Source organism: Notamacropus eugenii, chromosome 5, assembly GCF_028372415.1.
Source record: "Notamacropus eugenii isolate mMacEug1 chromosome 5, mMacEug1.pri_v2, whole genome shotgun sequence".
NCBI classification, from domain to species: Eukaryota; Metazoa; Chordata; class Mammalia; order Diprotodontia; family Macropodidae; genus Notamacropus; species Notamacropus eugenii.
This window is the reverse complement of record NC_092876.1, coordinates 309,029,644-309,047,869: the sequence shown is the minus strand read 5'-3', so window position 1 is coordinate 309,047,869 and position 18,226 is coordinate 309,029,644. Positions and strand designations below refer to the sequence as shown.

The following is an 18,226-nucleotide window of genomic DNA, read 5'->3' as shown; positions in this document are numbered from 1 at the left end:
GTTCTAGTCTCAGTTCTGATGTTAACTACCTACATGACCTTGGATAGTCACTTATTGTCTGTGAGTTTCATTTTCCCTATCTGTAAAAGTAGGGGATTGGCGTTGGTGATCTCTAAGGCCTGTAATAGCTCAGAGATTCTATAACTCTTTCTCCTGACATTCAAAACTAGTTTCAATTGACCTCATCCACCATGTTCTCACTGTTCTTCCATGTAAAATTCTCATCTAAATTCTCATGAAATCCTAAATTCAGTGAATGTTTATTAATATCTCCTGTGGGTAAACACTTTACTAGATGCTGGGAGAGATGCAAAGTTTAGCTAGGACATGAACACTTCCTTCATGGAATTATACTTGAGGAGGGAAATACTCACAAATAACTACAATACAAAATAATGCATTATAAATTAATAGGGAGGGACAAAGTGCTCTGTGAGATTTACTGACTTAGAAAGGTCAGGGAAGGCTTCTTGGAAGAGGTGGCACTTGAATTGAACTTTAAAGGATCAAAGAGGGGAGAAAGCATTTCAAGAAACATGAAATCATGCAAGCAAAGATTTGCAGGCAGAAAAATGTGAGACATGTATGAGGATGGCAAGGAATCTAGTTTATTTGGACTATAGAGTATGTGGAGGAATGATATAACCAGTCAACCAACAAGCATTTAAGTGCCTAGTACGTGCCAGGCACCAAGCTTAGCACTGAGGATACAGACAAAGGCATGAGATAGTCTCTGTCCTCAAGGAGTTCAAATTCTCATTGGGAGAGATAACATGGAAAAACTGAGGCTTTACTTGCCTCACATTGTTCTTAAAGGAGCATGTAAAATTGTGGGCAGCTAGGTGGCACAGTGGATAGAGTGCCTGGCCTGGAGGTAAAAGCACTTATCTTCCTGAGTTCAAATCTGACTTCTGGCACTTATCCTTGGACAAGTCGCTTAACCCTCTTTGCCTCAGTTTTCTCATCTGTAAAATGAGCTGAAGAAAGAAATGGCAAACCACTCAAGTATCTTTGCCAAGGGAACCTCAAATGGGGTCATAAAGAGTAAGACACGACTGAACAACAATAAAATTATGTACATGAAATGCAAAATATGCTTTAAAAAATTATAAAATGCCATCCTAATCCAAGGGATTAATATTGTTATGATAAATTCAATTCAATAAATAATTATTAAGCACCTGTTACGTGCCAGGCACTGGGAAAAACCCTAGTGGTACAAATATCAAAAGAAAAAAGACAGTCTGAACCCTGAAGAAGTTTACAATCTAATGAGGGAAAACAAAATATAATAGGAAGCTGAAAGGGGGGTGGGGTAGAGAAGTTTACCAGCTTGGGCATGGTGGAGAAGTTACTCAGAGAAGTCTGAAGTTTGTCCTACTGTAAAAACAATGACTCAGAGTTATTAGTTCTGATATTGAACTGTTTTTTTATGCACGGGAAAGAAGTTGTACCAAACTATGCAATTATCTTTCCTCAAATCTTTGGATTCCTATTCAGAATAGCTGTCCAGGACTGGGGGTGGGAGTTTATGGGGGTAGGAAAAGGGATACAGAGAGCATAATTCAACTGTGATCACAGAAAAGTAGCCTGTTGTGGTAGAAAGAGCTAGCTCTGGAGTCAGAGGCCTTTGGTTTAAATGCCATCTTTGAGACTTATTACCATGGTGAACTTGAGCAAGTTATATCCTTCCTGGCCTCAGTTTCCTCATTTAAAGAGATTGAACCACATGGCCTCTGATCCCTTCTAACTCAGGACCTATGATCCCTCCAAAGTTTTGTGGTCCCTATGGGGATAAAACCCAAGGGAGTTAGTTTTGGATAGTGGGAAGAAGGCTGTATTTGGATCCCAAAGATCTGGGTCTAAATCCTGGCTCTGCTATTTACTCCCCATGTGACCTTGGGAAAATCACTTAACAGGTCTGACCTCAGTTTTACTTAGTTATAAAGTGAGGGCATTGGACTAGAGTCCTAAGATTTCTTACAGCTTCATGTTCTATTACAATATTTACAAATCATATGTTATAAAAATTATAAATGATATTATATATACATGTACACATATATGTGTGTATATGCATGTATATATGTGTGTATGTGTGTATGTGTATATGTGTGCATATGTATATATGTATGTATGTATGTGTGTGTGTGTGTATGTATATATACATATATATATATATATATGTATGTATGTATGTATCATATATATACGTATCAGTAATTTTGGCCTTGATAGAGCCAGACTGACTCAGTCTTAGCTTAGCTCTTTACATTGTTTAACACTCTGCTCCATCCACCCTAGTGGAGAAATCCTCATTGTCCAAGGAGCCCCAAACCTCTCCCTTCATCAAACATCTATCAACCAATCAATAGCATTTATTAAGTGCTTACTGTATGCAGGCACTAGGGATCCTCCTAGGACTGGCCCAGGTTCTCAAAGAACTAACTCCTGGCCCTATACAGGCTATAATGGGAGGGTAGATCCCTCAAACCCTCCAGCCAAGCTGTTAGAACAGTCCAATAATCTATGAAGCAGTTTAATTTGAGATCAGCAGAAGATGCTAAGGGATTTACTATGGAGACACAAACAAAATCACAGATGCACATGGGGAACTGATTGATCTGTTCACTATAGGCACATGGAGAAATGAGTTGTGCTTTTTTTTTTGTTAAACTCCCAGGTTCCCCAGCAGCTTGTGTTATACCATGGGCAATCGCTCGACACCTTCTGGAAAATGATGGGTAAGTTATCAGCCATGTTTGTGAAAAGAGATGAAGGGGTCATGCTACAACTCAGTACTTTGGCATTTAGAAAGGAGGCTTATGGGTACTTCCAAGGAGAGTCATATTTCTCAAACTGGGGTGGAGGGATGAGGGAGGAGGATGTTAGGAGATAGGAGGGCTCTGATATGTCCTTGGAAACCTGAGCTGTGACACTCCAAATACTTGTTGGGCAGTGTTGACAGAGTTCTATGAATGAGCTGGACCACCTTCCTTCCATTTCTGGGCTCTCTTCTCATTCTCCCTTCTTAGCTTGATCTTTACAACAGGCTGCAATACCAGAGGGAAACCAGGTTTCAGAACTTCAAATAGTCATTCAGTGGTTTTCTTTTCTTAATCCTATTTTACTGTTCAATGAACCAACATTTATTTTTTCTCCCTCCTACCCACTGGAAGAAGGAAAAAGAAAAACCTCTCATAGCAAATATTTTAATTGACTCTGGTTTTAATAAACTAAAGGCTAGTTTTCTCCATCTCCTACTGAGTCCTCCCTCTGCACCCCTCCCTCCCAATCCAAGCTTTTAAGATTCCTGTGATGCCATGAGAGAGATCGCAGTTGGCACAGTTATTTGTTAGTGGCAGTGACTGAATGACCAACCTTGGACTCTTCTGGGGATGTCAGAGTGGTGGCAAGGGTGAAGGGGTGGAAATGTGGGGCAATCTAGGTGGCAAGCAAAGGGGAGATGAGAGTGGAGGGGGTCGTATGATCAGAAAGTTTGAGGATACCTGCTGTGGAGAAATCTTAACTCCGTCCCCATCACTGAAATGCAGTTAGCTATGAGTAAGTTCTCTGGGCCCCACCAAGGGCTGTGACTGAGCCAGGTTTTTGGGGCCTGACAGAGTCTTCCCTGGTTCAGGGATCAGGGGAAAGTTACAGCTGAGAAGTTCCGCACCAGCTGAGGTCAGATGGACCAAGGTCAAGGCCCCTGACATATCTTTTGTTTTGCTCTGTTTTGTTCTTCATTTATTTATTTATTTTTAAGTTTATGAACTAAAGTCCATAATGGAGTAAAATAATAAAAAAGATGATTGTGGATCTTAATGGATCTTCCCAATAGCCCCAGGAGGTAGGTGTAATTATTGTCCCCATTTTACAGATAAGGAAAGAGAAGCTGAGAAAAATTAAATGATTGCTTATGTCAGAGATGAGACTTGAACCCAGATCTTCCTGACTCAGAATCCAGCATTTCATCCCCTCAGCAATGCTGACTGCCTTTCAGCCCTAACTTCTAGTTTCTTCAGCTGGAAAGTTTCCGGTGCCCACAAGAAAGAGCTGAGTAGCTCAGCATTTGGGGCACTGCCAGGCTGATTCTACAGCTGCCAGCTCACACAGCTTCACAAAGCGTCAGGACCACAGAAATGTTCCACATTTGCTATTGAGGAGTAACTTGGGGGAAATATCATGGTGTAAAGGAAAGACTGATGAAGTTGTAGCTAGCTAACACAATGACTAGAATATTGGGCCTGGAGTCAGGAAGACCTGAATTCAAATCCAGCCTCAGATACTTACCAGCTGGGTGACCCTGAACAAAATACTTAACTGCTATCTGCCTCAGTTTCCTCTACTGTAAAGTGGGCATATAATAGTATCTTCCTCAGGGTTGTTGTGAAGATCAAATGAGATGATATTTGTAAAGTGCTTAACAATTACTCCCTTCCTGTCCCAGAGACTAAGTCTGAATCCTAGCCCTCATCACTAGGGCAAATCATTCAGCTTCCGTAATTCTCATTTTGCCTCAGCTGTACAATGATCCTTCTGAGCCATATTCAGATGCCTTCCAATTTTAGGTCTATGATTCTATGAAACCTGTTCTTTTGGCATCTGTCTTATCCTGACAATGAATATAGTAACAACAACCTACACTGTGTGCTTCCTTTAGGTGCTGGGACATTAATGACAAGCCATCCATCTGGTGGATCATTCGGGGACCGATAAGTGTCTCCATTCTGGTGAGTTGCTTTCCTCTCTGGAGGCTGACTCTGAGATGAGGTGACCCAGGCAGCATACTGGAGTAAATCCACCAGGTTGCCTAGGCTGACTGAAATAGGGACCAGTGTTTGAAGAACTGTTACGTGGAAGAGGGATTATTCTTACTCGGGTTGGTTCCAGTCTAAGCAAGACACATGTTAAGTGTTGTGAAACTTACAAGGGTCAGGGGACCTAAAGGAACAAAAGAAGGGTTTGAATTGGTGGTCTGGTGGAGGTATAACAGAATTAGCCTTCACAATAGTGTTACATTCAGTGCTTGACCCGACATCTTAAGAGGATCATTGATGACCTAGCATCTACCTGGAGGAAGGATCCTAGGAATAGTGAGGGGTCTGAAAACCATGTCATAAAGGACCAGAGGATGTTTAGCCTGGAACAGAGAAGACTTAGAGCCATAATACTCATTAGATATTTAAAGAGTTTTCATGTGGAAGAAGGAATAGATATAATCTTTGTAGTTCCTGGAGACAGAACACATTTGACTAAATGTACTTCATGAGTATTTAGAAAGAGAATTGACTGTGGCCAGCCTGCCATTTACTTTTGATATTGAGAGGAACATTGATGCCTGAGTTTTCATGTGTTTCTTTGTTGGAAATGACTTCCTGGACAAAGACACATGGAGGAAACTTGATTCAGGAGGAAAAAATTCCTTCTGAAAACCCGTGAAGGGGGCCCCTCCGTCCTCAAAAGGATCCAGTGAAAAGCCTTGGCTAGGCTGAGTCATGGGAGAACTGAGATTAAAGAGGTCAGTGAATGTCTTCAGGAAGCCAAGACTAGTTCCATCTGGTTTTCTCATGGAAGATCTGGGTTATCTTTTAAAAGATATCTTGTAATTTTGTAACTTTCCCTTTTCTTTTCCTCTACAACTACCAGCAAGAAATCCCTTTAGAAAACCTACAAGAGGATTGTGTGTTCATTCCAGAGACGGATAAATATTTAAGCAATTAGTAAACCTTAAACTGTTGTATAAATACAAGGTCTTATCATCCTTAAGATGGTGGGGTAGGGTAGATATGGGTGGGACAAGAAAAAGACCACTGCACTTGGAGTTAGAGGGCTGCCCTGCTGAATTCTACTTCTTTACTTAGGTCTCTTTAGCCCTTAAAGGCTGGTGAAGTGGAAAGACCTAATGTAGAAAGACCCCATTCTGAATCCTAATCCTAATTAGCTCTAATAATAGGTATGGGATGACCTTTTCATTGTATGAACCTATAAAAGCTTCAGACTTTTCATCTATAAATGGGGATAATATAAATAATAATAATTATTCTTATTCATATATCACTTTAAACCTCATGGAGCATCTTACATACAATATCTGATGTGATCTCACAACAATACTGTAGGGTGAATGCTATTAGCATCTCCATTTTACAGATGAAGAAACTGAGGCACTGAGAGGTTAGATGATTTGCCTGTGGTCACACATGTCATAATTACCTGATGGAGAAGTTGAACTGCTATCTCCCTGACTCTAGACCTTGGTGCTCTGTCTCCTGAGTCACCTTGATTTTCTTGTGCCTATGTACCAATGTTCTTATAGTAGAGTGCCACGTAAACCTTAATATGCTATATTGTTGCTGTTGTCCAGTCATTTCAGTTGTGTCCAACTCTTCATGACCCCATTTGGGGTGTTCTTGGCAAAGAGTTTTACAGATGAGGAAACTGAGTCAGAGTGAAATGACTTGCCCAAGTCACAGAGCTGAGGCCAGATCTGAACTCAGGTCCTCCCGACTCCTGTCCAGGTCCCCCATCCACTGCAACATCTAGTTGCCTTATACTATATCATCTCCATATTTAGAGGCAACTAAGTAGAACAGTGGATAGAGCGCTGGACCTGGACTCAGGAAGACCTGAGATCAAATTCAGCCTCAGACACCTCCTAGCTATGAGATGCTGGGCAAGACACAACCACTGCTTGCTTCAGCTTCCTCATCTGTACAGTGGGATGATAAAAATTGCACATACCTCCCAGAGTTGTTGTAAGGATCAATTGAGATAATCATTGTAATTTGAGATAATAATTAACATAATGCCTGCTACATAGCAGGTGTGTATGTTCGTTCGTCCTTCGTTGATGAAGAAGACCGTGCCATCAGAGAAATAATGACATGACTTGCACTTGACTTTGTTTTGAGTGAGGGAGGGCTGTGCAGGTCACCAGCCTCACTTTTCCTCCAGAGCCATCTGAATCCAGTGACCAGATATTCATCAGGATGACTGGAGATGACCCAGGATGAAGCAATTGGGGCTAAGTGACTTGCCCAAGGTCACACAGCTAGTGAGTGTCAAGTGTCTGAGGCGAGACTTGAACTCAGGTTCTCCTGACTTCTGTACTGGTGCTCTATCCACTGTACCACCTAGCTGCCCCCTATAGTAGGTACTGTTAGCTAAATAGTTAGATAGAGAGCTGGGCCTGAAGTCAAGGACACCTGAATTGAAATCTTGCCTCAGACAAGCTATGTGACCTTGGGTAAGTCACTTAAACTTCTCTCTACCTCACTTTCCTCTATTGTAAAACGGGGATAATAATAGTACCTACTTCACAGCATTATCATGAGGATCATATGAGTTAATATTTGTAAAGTGCTTAGCACATAGTACATGCCAAATAAATACTTCTTTCTTTCCTTCCTGTATAAATGTTAGTAATTATCGCTTTACAGGGTGTCCTAAAAGTCTTAGTGCAGTTCTAAGCTTTCATAACTTACTATAGATGTTTAAATAGTTTAAGATTTAAGTGTTTAAGCTATTTTTAAATAGCTTAAGCTTTGAAAGCTTAAAGCTGCACTAAGACTTTCGGAACACCCTGCATTTTATTGGCACTTATTAATAATTTGTATCAGCAAGTTATGCCCCAGTTTCCATATCTGTAAAGTTAAGAATTGGACTTGATGGCCTCTAAATTTTCTTCCGGCTCTAAGTCTCTGATCTCTTCACTTGTCCGTGGTCATTCAGCAGGTACATAAAATCAAAATCAGGTTAATTTGTGGTAAGGTATGGAATCATTAGGCCCACCATGAAGTAAGGAGGCAGAACCTTGAGACAGACATGCCTAGACTCCTGATCAGTTCCCCAGCCTGCTATCTCTCACATCCCAGTGAAGGATTCTCAGGCACTGTCTTCAGAGGACCATTACCACCCATTCTTTCCCCCAAATTCCCCTCACTCAGCTATTTCTGGAGAAAGAGGGCACAGGTTTCCAGCATTTCATCCCATAGATTTAGCTCTGGTGCTAGAGTTTAGAGATGAACCTTAGTATCTCATCCAACCTGCTCATTTTACAGGTGAGGAAATTAAGTCTCAGGTACATTGTCCAAGGCCACATAAATCGTAAGTGACAAAGTCAAGATTTGAATGCAGGTCTCCTTGACTGCAAATCTAGTATTTTTTCTACTGTTCCACCCATCCCTAATATGCCATGCTGTTTTAATAACAAACCCACAATTTTCTTTGAGGTTTTCTTGCTGGTAATTGTAGAGAAAAAGACAGGAAAGTTTTACAAATTGTAACAACTTAGGCTGGGTGATGTAGTGGGATAGAGTGCTAGACTTAGAGATGGGAAGACCTGAATTTAGATCCTGCCTCGGATACTCTGTGCAAGGTACTTAAAAAAAAGTCGTGCTCCAGTCTCTACATCTGTAAAATTAAGAACTGTACTTGATGGCCTCTAAATTTTCTTCCAGCTGTAAATCTATGATCTCTTGACTTGCCTGTGGTCATTCGGCAGGTTCATAAACATCAGAGCCAGGATTTCAACTCAGGTCTTTATGAAATTCAGCCTATCATCCTACACTGCCTTGGCAATGGTAAAAAGGGGAGACTAGCATATGAGAGGTAGCGGAGGACCAACATCTGAGTGTCCTTGCTGACCTTTGCCACTTTTCTTCCTTTGCTTTTACAGGTTAACTTCATCCTTTTTGTGAATATTCTAAGGATTCTAATGAAAAAGCTCAAAACCCCAGAAATGAGAGGAAATGACATGAACCATTACAAGTAAGTAGAGTTCTTGTGGTCAAAGACTTAATGGTAATTGATACACATCCACTCTAATTTGTGCTGTGAGGAATGAAAGGGAAATAAAGGTCAACATCCCAACCCTCAAAAAGCTTATAGTCTTTAAAAGAAAAGCTTACAGGCTATTTTATCATTACTACCACCTCTTATTTCATACACACACACACATTCTCACAAACACTCACTCACCCACAAACACACACATTCACACTCTCACATTGTACCCATTCAAGGAAGGCCTCCTGGAGGAGGTGAGTTTGATCTGGGCCTTGAAGGGGTCAGACTGGAGCTCACATCTTGTTCTCATGTCCTTTAATATCCATCCACAGGCGGTTGGCCAAGTCCACCCTTCTGCTGATCCCCCTTTTTGGTATACACTATATTGTCTTTGCTCTCTACCCTGAAGATACCATCGAGATAAAGCTGGTTTTTGAGTTGGCACTTGGCTCATTTCAGGTAATTTTCAGAGAATATAAATCTTAAGCTGTAAGAAAAAGACCTATTTCCTCTTAGAACAGGGGCTCTTAACTTGTGTGTGTGTGTGTGTGTGTGTGTGTGTGTGTGTGTGTGTGTGTGTGTGATGGACCCCTTTGGCAATCTGGTGGACCTTTTCTTAAATGCACAAAGTGAAATCCATAGACTTACAAAGGAAACCAATTATATTGAAACAGTTATCAAAATACTTTTTTAAAATTCTTTTATCAAAGATTCTCTTATCAAAATTTTTTTTTTAAAAAAAAACAAGTTCAAAGACCCCCCAGTTTAAGAACCCCACAGTGACCTGCAAGAGCCTTCATAAGAATTCCCAGAATGTGGCTTGGTTTGGTGTCTAGCTCACTAAGTAGCGTGCTGAGCTGTGAGCTATAAGAGATGGAACTGAATCTTGGATGTACTGTGTGACTGTGGGTAATTTATCCATCTACCTTCCCACCTACAAAGTAAGGGCACAGAATCCCCTACTTCAGGGGGATGTTGTAAGGATCAGAAAGAGAATGTATGTAAAATTCTTTCTATAGATAGAACACAGTTATTTTTTATGTACTTTATAATATCCTGTAACTGAGTCCTACAGAGCAAGGATGCACCGGATACTCTCCATGTCTGCTGTCCCAGTGCGTGGGACAAGTACAACGATAGGGGTTGGTGCTGACATACTTGGCAGACAACCTAGAATTCTGGAGAGGCTTATTAATGTCAGAATCATAATGCTGAAATCCAGATTTTGACATGTCCTAGCTCCTAGTGGGAAGTAATCATGGTACAGTGGAAAGACTGCTAGATTTGTAGTCAAAGGGCATGAGTTCCAGTTGTGACTTTGCCATTCACTACCTATATGATTTTGAGCCTCAGTTTCGTCATCTATGAAATAAGATGTGAACTAGAAAACCTTTATGATCTCTTTCAGCTCTAGATCTAGGATTACATGATCCTAAGTATCCTTGAGAGTATCTTTGGGTTGGAAGGACAGATTTCTCCCTTCTTTAAATCGGCTTTCTTTAAATCACTCAAACAGATGTATGCCAAAAGCACCTTCCCAGAGTCCTGACTAGGACTGTTGGCCTCCAGGGCAAGTAGAATAAAATATACCCTTTACATCAACTTTTAATAACAAATTCAGTATTGAAGGTAAAGAAGAGACCATGGGACGCACATCCCCATAGGGACGGGGTATTGGGGAAACAGAGACTTTAGGACAAGATGAGATGTCCCTACTGTTTAAAAGCTACTTTAGAGTTGCCTAGGTAGCAGGTTAGGAGTTAGAGAGAAAGAACCACTATTTTTTCCCTTTTAGAAAATTTATTTTTTTTCTAATTAGATGTAAAAATAATTCTTTCATCATTTATTTATTATGATCAGATCTAGCATTTTTTGCTTTAATAAATTTTAATTTTTCCCAATTACATCAAAACTATTTTTAACATTCATTTTGAAAAATTCTGAGTTCCAAATTCCCTCCTCTCCCCTCCTGAGAGAGTAAGCAATTTAATATGTTACACATGTACAATCATGCAAAGCATTTCCATATTAGTCATGTTGTAAAAGAAGACACAAATTAAAAACAAAAAACCCAAGAAAAAAATAAAGTAAGTGAAAAATAGTACCCTTCATTCTGCAGTCAGACCCCATCAGCTCTTTCTTTGGCGGTGGATAGCATTTTTCATCAAAAGGACCACTATTTTAAAGTTATTGGTCTTTTATTAGGTGTGAAACTCAGTAGTTTCTAGATGCTGGAGTATAAGCCTCATTAGGGTCTCCCCACCAATTTTAGTGGCCCTAGGGCCTACCCTATCTTTGTTAAGATTCCATACTCCTGTTTGTTAAGATCCTCATACTCCTGTTTGCAAAGACAAATAAGAGAGCTTAGATGACTGTGCTTCCATGATGTCCCATTATAGGAGTCATGGAATTCCCTGAGAATTTTGTATCATGAAAAGAAATAATTTACATTGCCTGCTACTTTTTAATGTTCCCAAGTGCTTCTATTCAAAGTGCTACATCTGATTGTCTAATTGAATCCTTGTAATATTCCTGAGTAGAAGTAGGTAGGGCAGGTGGCATTAACTTCACTGGCCACTGAGAAAAAGGCCAGGAGAGCTGGAATGATGGGCCTGGGGTCACACAGCTAGAGCTAGCCAGTATAAGAAGCAGGATGAGACCTCATGTTTCTCAACTTCAAGCTCAGAGCCTATTCCACCACATTTCCTCGTGGACTGAGACTTTCTGTTTTCCTGAAGTAGTGGTTTGTGGTCAGTCCTTCTGAACACCCAAGTTGAGTCCACTCAGCTACTTTTCATCTGTGTGACTTGTCAAAGGCAAAAAAAAAATACTTTATGAATTTTTCATAAGACTTTTTTTTTTTTTACTGACAACTCACATGAGAAAAAAATGAACTTTCAAATTTGCTTATATAAAGTCAGTTCTTTCTGAGGATAATGACTGTACAACTAGGAAAAAACTAAGTAAGCAGGCTGCTTTTTCACTGGCTCTGGCTTCCTACTCTCTCCTGGCCAGGATGAGCCACTCACTGTTGGAGGGATGGTGCATGAATTAGTTGGCAGGTCTAGCCTTACACATATTTGAACTAGGGAGTGACTTTCACTAAGCGTGATTTAAGGATCACCAGCAAGACTTTTTGCCCCAAATATCTTCACTGTTGACTTGTTGCTGATGTTTGAATTTCTACTGAACAGTCATTTCTTTGGTCATAACTTCATCTCTTGTTAAAATACAAATTCTTTTTTTATTGATGATGTGCAAAATTTATTATATCATTTTATTTTTTATTAAGTTTATTTATTATTTATTAACATTCACTTCCATAAGTTTTACATTTTTTCTGCCTCCCTCCCCTCCCCTCTCCCCAAGACAGCATGCAATCTGATATAGGCTCTACATATACATTCCTATTAAACATATTTTCACATTAGTCATGTTGTATAGAAGAATTCGAATGAATGGGAAGAGCCATGAGAAAGTAAAATACAAATTCTAATGTAATTGGGTAGTTTAAAAAATTATATTAATGCCTTAGTGTGAATTAATTTACAAAATCTTTTCTTCCTTTGTGATAGATTGAGAGAAGAGAGTAGGGGAGGAAGGACAGAAAGAATAGAGAGATATAAAACATGGTACCTCTGCCCAACAATAATACACATTCATTAAGTCCCTACGGTTGCAGAGAACTGTGCAAAGGAAGATACAGAGTTTCAAAATATAAGATCCCTACCCTCATGGAGCATGTAGTCTAATAGGAGGATTGCACCAGTACTGAACATTATAAAACACACAATTCCATGATAAATGCATTAAACAGAGAGAAAACAATATGCTATGCAAATCTCAGAGGAAAGGTTGTTACAGACAGGGAAAATTGGGGAAGGTTTCTGAGACAAGGTGAGATTTGGGTTGGACTTTTAAAGTCTGAGTAGGAATTCAATAGGCAAAGGGAAAAGAGAGCATTCTAGGCATAGAGAATAACATGAGCAAAGGTATGGAGGTGGGGGAACACAGTGTATTTTCAGGTGCAGGGAAGAGTTCAGTTTGACAGGAACATATAATGGGTGGAATGGAATAATAGGAGATAAAGTTGAAAAGATAAGTTGGTGCCAGATTGTGAAGGGCCTTGAATGCTAGTCAAAGAGATCTGAGCTTTACTCAGGAGCTAAAAGAGATCGACTATTTTTGTAAAGTAAAGGAAATACAGTCTTCTTTATTGGCCTTTGTTATCTGTTTAGATAAGCCAGTGTACTCCTAAATAAACTTAGTGCGAGGGATCTTCCAAAAAGCCTGTTGGCCAGAGGATAAATGTGTCTAAATACTGTGCCTACATTTATTCCTTTTGTCGTATCTGTTTCTGAATGCAATATTGTAATCTTCATAAAATTTGACATTTTTCAAAGATTGTTGGTAATGCTTGGGTGTTGGCAGATTTTCGTGACTCATGCTTACTGAGAGTTGTAAATTGGCTTTAAGACTCTGGCCCTAACTGGGAAGTGCTGAGCAGAGTTTTTATGTGTCCAAGACAGGTTATAATGGTTAACGGGAAAAAGGGCAGCCAGGGAGCAATAAGAGGGCATTGTGCACCTGCTGTTAAAGGGCCAGAATCACCAAACCTGGAAATAGAGGTTGTAGAGGAAATCTCTGCCACAGGCTGGCCCTGGGAATCCCAGCACAGAGTCAAGCCAAAGCATGGAATTTACACTCACTCTTTGGGGTGTGTTTGACTTCTGTACTCCACAGTGGGTAGTCACTGAGGGAAGATATTGTAGAGAGAACTAAATGCAGTAAAAGAGACTGAATAAATATTCTTCAGCTCTCACAGTCTCAGTAGTAAAAAGGCTGCTTACAAGGGACTAATTAATATATAAAAAGAAGATGGAAGTGTGGACACAAATGAGGAAGGAGGGGACACTGTGGGGTGTAATAAATCAGTGAAAGGCTTTGGAGAGAAAGCTGAATCTGGAATGAGGATTTGAAGGAGAGGACAGGACATGGATTAATGAAGAAGAGAAGCACGGGGGAATACTTTGTATTTCAGGTGCTTGGGCAAGTGGATGTAAAAGTGCACTGAGTAGGGAGTAGCACTGAGAAATGTACCCTGAGTTCCAACAGTTTTGTAAAATTATGATAATTTAAATTCTATCTGGTTCATTAGCTCATTTGAGCCTCGTACTAACCCTAACTTCCACATATTATCATCCCCACTTTAAAAAAGAGGAAACTGAAACTCTAAAAGGTTAAGTGACTTACCCAGGGGTCCTACAGCTAGTAGGTATTGGAGGCAAGATTTGAACCCAGATCTTCCAAGTATGGCACTCCATGCATGATACCAATCATGTTGTCTTTAGAAGAAATCTGATGTACTAGGTTGTTTTGGTGGCTGGAGCAGTCTCATATCCTGTGGGTGGAAATGGAAGGTTAGAGGGCATAGCAGATCATGGGATCTTAGATCTAGAGCTGCCATGGACTAAAGAGGCCATCCTACTCCAACCCTTTCATTTTACAGATGTGGAAACTGAGGCCTGGGGCGACTGACTTGCCTGAATCACAGGTAGTAATCATCAGACCTAGAATTTGGACCCAGGTCCTTTGCAGAACCAGTGTTCTTTCCATTGTACCATGATGCTTTCCATGGAGAAATCTGCTTTTCTTGCCCTAAGACACATTTGTCAGAGAGTTCTAGATTGGGCCAGTTAGATTGCCTTTTTAACATTCTAACATTGCGGCTTTTTCCCTTGGCAGGGCTTGGTGGTGGCTATCCTTTACTGCTTCCTCAATGGGGAGGTAGGTATTCATAGACTACTTTAGAAGAGTCAAAGATTTATGGTACAGGGAAGAAAAGGTACCTTGGAGGAATGTCTAGAATGGGTGGGTGCCAGGGGGCAGGAGATCTTGGGACAAACCCAGAGGAACAGACACCCAGTTTCAGGTCAACTGCCAGCCTGGTTCTAGACTTTGAGTGACACATAGTTTATAGCTGCTTTGACTTCTTTTGGATGCCTCTGGTCATGTCATTTGGCTCCTGTTGAAGATGGCATTTGAGAACCTAGGAAGAAAGAAATCATGAGAAGAAAATATAAGATTCCTTTAAATCCCCTGAGGCATTAGAGGGGTTGGTCATGTTGGATAGCCCCCTGCTTCTATGCTGACTGCCCTATTCCAGGATATATCAGTCTTCAGAGACTCCTCATTTTCAGAGTCTTCTCCTCATCTCCCCATGTACTGATTACAGAATCAGTAATAAATGCAATTTTTCCCATCCCTTCACTGATCCCCTGGAATGGAGAGATGGTTAGGAGGGTGTACCAATAAGTCACCAATTACTTGGTAAGTTCTTGCTCTGTCCCACACTTTGTATTGGGTGCTGCATAGGAGACAGCATATTAGAGACAGCAAAAACTGTTATAAATTATGGTACAGAGGTGTTTTCTACTCCATTTTGGGGATTTATTTATATGATATTACCATGAAATAATATTAGGGCAACTTTATTTGGGCTCTTGCCTTTGTAAGATGTGGTCCTTGCTTTCAATGAGCTGGTAGTTTAGTTGGACAGAGGAAAGAGAATGAATAATCAAAATTTTCTATTTTCCTCTTCAAAATAGTCCATTTTTAGATATGGAGGGAGGGGTGTGATGGAGCCAGCTTGTGGGGACTGGTGAGAGTTGATTGTTAAATTTTCAGTGTAATTATTTGCATCTAAAAATCAGCAAACAGTGCAAATCAGTGCTTAGTTTTGGGGATCATCTAAACTAAAGAAAGTGACAAAGAAAATGTTAATAATCAACATTAAACTTTAAAGTGTGTCACATGTACATTTTTTTCTCCTAAAAAAGCTGGTTGTTCAACATTTACCTGCATACCCTTGGGTTCAAGGAGGCTTAATTCTTATTCCAACATTAAGTTGGTTTAAAATGGTTCAGGAACTTCTTTGAGATGACCTTCAGAGTTCATTTATGAACCATGAAAGATAGGTTCTCATTACTTCAGTCTTGAACAAAAACTGCCCTCCTTAGCTTACTTTATTCATTAGACTTATGTTCTGAGCCATTTCCAAAAAGTCGAGTTTTCCTTAAAGGGGAGAGATGTGTCACTACCATGGAGGAGAGTCGAAAGAATGTCTATAAGGTGATTCCAAATGAGCAGCATCATTGGAATAAATCTACTCCAGAGGTGACTAGTTTGTTGGGAGCAACACTTATTTGAAAGTATGAATTGTGGTGAATTTGTTAAGAAAAAAAAATCCATCTCTCTTAAGTTAACATAGCATTTAGTTCTAAGACAGTATGAGATTGAGTCTTAAATGGCTGACACAGACTAGACATGCCAAAGAAGTACAGAAGAGAGAGGGAAATCGCTGTGGGCTAAAGGTTTTCTGGGCAAGGTGGAACTGGAGCTGGACCATGAAAAATAGAAATCAATCAACAGACATGTATTAAGCACTGCTATTTTCGAGGCATTATTCTAAGTACTGGGAACACAAAAACAAAAGAGAAAAGGTTGAGTGCTTACATTCTCCTGAGGGGTGAATAGCCAGGAAGGAACAGAAGAGGGTTGCAGGTTTGTGGCCCAGCAGGAGCAGAGAGGGAGAGCTGAGAATGAGTATGAAATCATGTTGGTTAGAAGATGCTCTTCTTGTCTCCGGGGGCAGGTGCAACTGGAAATCCAGAGAAAGTGGCGGCAGCGGCACTTGAATAATTGGTTCTGGACTCGTCCATCGCTGACTTCCTCTTTCAGCAGTGGAGCCAGTGGCCTCACTCACATGACTAAAACCAACTCATTGGAGCAGGGCAGAGGAACTGCTTGGAAAGCCAGTGTCATCTGAGGGACCAGGGGCTAGGAGGATGGGGGAGGTATTGGTGAGGGGATTGGGAGCACCGACAAGCACTGGACTGCTCTAGAAATGTCTAAGTGTCAATAGGCATCAGTAGAGATAGGTTTTTCTGAGAGGTCATCACACTTTAGGGAACCATCGAGATGGCAGAATACCTTCCACAGCTACAGGGACAACTTCCATGTTCCCAGCCTGGTTATACTTCCTTTTGCTTTTTCCTTTCTTTAGAATGCCAGCTCCTGATCTCACTTGATTACCTCCCTCCCTCAGTTCTTGGTCAGGTCTCTCTGAGATAGAAGAAGAGGAATCCCCAAAGCAAAGAAATTACAATTGTGTTGAGCATGTGCAGCGCAAGATGGCTGGGATGGAGGAGAGACTTGAATATGTCATAGGAAGAATGATGGAAGGATCTGGGTATTTTCAGGAAAAAAACTATTTTTGAATATTTGAAGGGCTGTCCCATGGAAGAGAAAGTATGTCTGACTGATGTATATGGTTCCATAGGCAAAACTGAAACCAACTGGTGGAAGTTACAAATATACAGATTGTGGCTCAGTGTAAGAACTTTTTGGCAAGGATAGCTATCCAATAACAGAATGGGTTGCCTAGTGATAGCTACATGACCACTAGTCAGAGATTAGAGTAGTGGAGATTCATGCACTCAGAATCAAGTTGAACTGAATGACCTCTGAGACTCCTTCCCCTCTGGATTCTGTGATTTTGTTCAGAGGCAAGGGGAGAGAGTAAGTTCAGTAGGGACAGCTGGGTCGCTATCTCTAAGTCCCAGTTGGGATATTTAGACATTTGGAAATGAAAATTTGAAATCTCAAAATTTGAAAACCAGCAGTCTGTTACAACAGGGGTTTTATTTAGTGCTCTACAACTGAAGGGGAAGAGAAGAAAAGGATGTGTTAATAAATCTTAACAGTGGTGGTGATTCATTCTTTATTTATAGGAAAAAAAAGATATTTTGGGGTACTTGGAGGAAGGAATTGGGAATTCTAGGTTTCTTCTTACTCTTAGGAATTGGAACATGATGGAAAGGCCAGTTCACTTTTACGGACCTCTTCATCTTTCTCTGTCACTATATACGTAGCAGAAGGTTTAGAGTAGCCTTTTGAATCATGTGGTTCTTCTATTTATTCTCAGCCCTTGTAAAGTAGTGAAAAGCGATAAATTTGGTCTCTAACCCTCTTCTGTCTCTCCCCTCTCTTCACCTCTCATACACTTTTTTCAGTGTATGCTACCCTCTAGAGTCACCTACTGTCATCATGGTCACCCACCCCCATCACTGTAATTTACATGTTTTGTATTCTATACCTCACTCTCCCTGAACTGTCCAAGGTGACAACTAATGTAGTAATCTAATAAAAGACATACTGAAGTGGAAAGAGAACTGGATTTTGATTCAAAGGACAGGTTCAAATCCTTGCTCTGTTACTTCTTCTCTGTATGACCTTGGGGAGTCACTTAACTTCTCTGGTACTCAGTTTCACATATACAAAATGTGAAAATTGAACCAGAATGGTTTCTAAGATTCTTTCCAGCTCTATATTCCTATGATCCAAATCTTATCCTGACTCCCTTTCTCTGCCATGT

At 40.4% G+C, this 18,226-nt stretch overlaps 1 protein-coding gene across 2 annotated transcripts in view; it reads left to right on the top strand.

Annotated features, from left to right (window-relative positions):
• The window catches only part of SCTR (secretin receptor), an 80,821-nt gene extending 63,264 nt beyond the window's left edge, over positions 1 to 17,557 (top strand). For both annotated transcript variants that reach the window (XM_072613333.1, XM_072613332.1), the window contains 6 exons: positions 2,684 to 2,744; positions 4,664 to 4,733; positions 8,681 to 8,772; positions 9,123 to 9,249; positions 14,536 to 14,577; positions 16,445 to 17,557. In XM_072613333.1, coding sequence (XP_072469434.1) covers positions 2,684 to 2,744; positions 4,664 to 4,733; positions 8,681 to 8,772; positions 9,123 to 9,249; positions 14,536 to 14,577; positions 16,445 to 16,618 — 566 coding nt within the window. In that variant the 3' untranslated portion in view covers positions 16,619 to 17,557. The remainder of the gene's footprint in view (positions 1 to 2,683; positions 2,745 to 4,663; positions 4,734 to 8,680; positions 8,773 to 9,122; positions 9,250 to 14,535; positions 14,578 to 16,444) is intronic.
• The last annotated feature ends 669 nt before the right edge of the window (positions 17,558 to 18,226 follow it).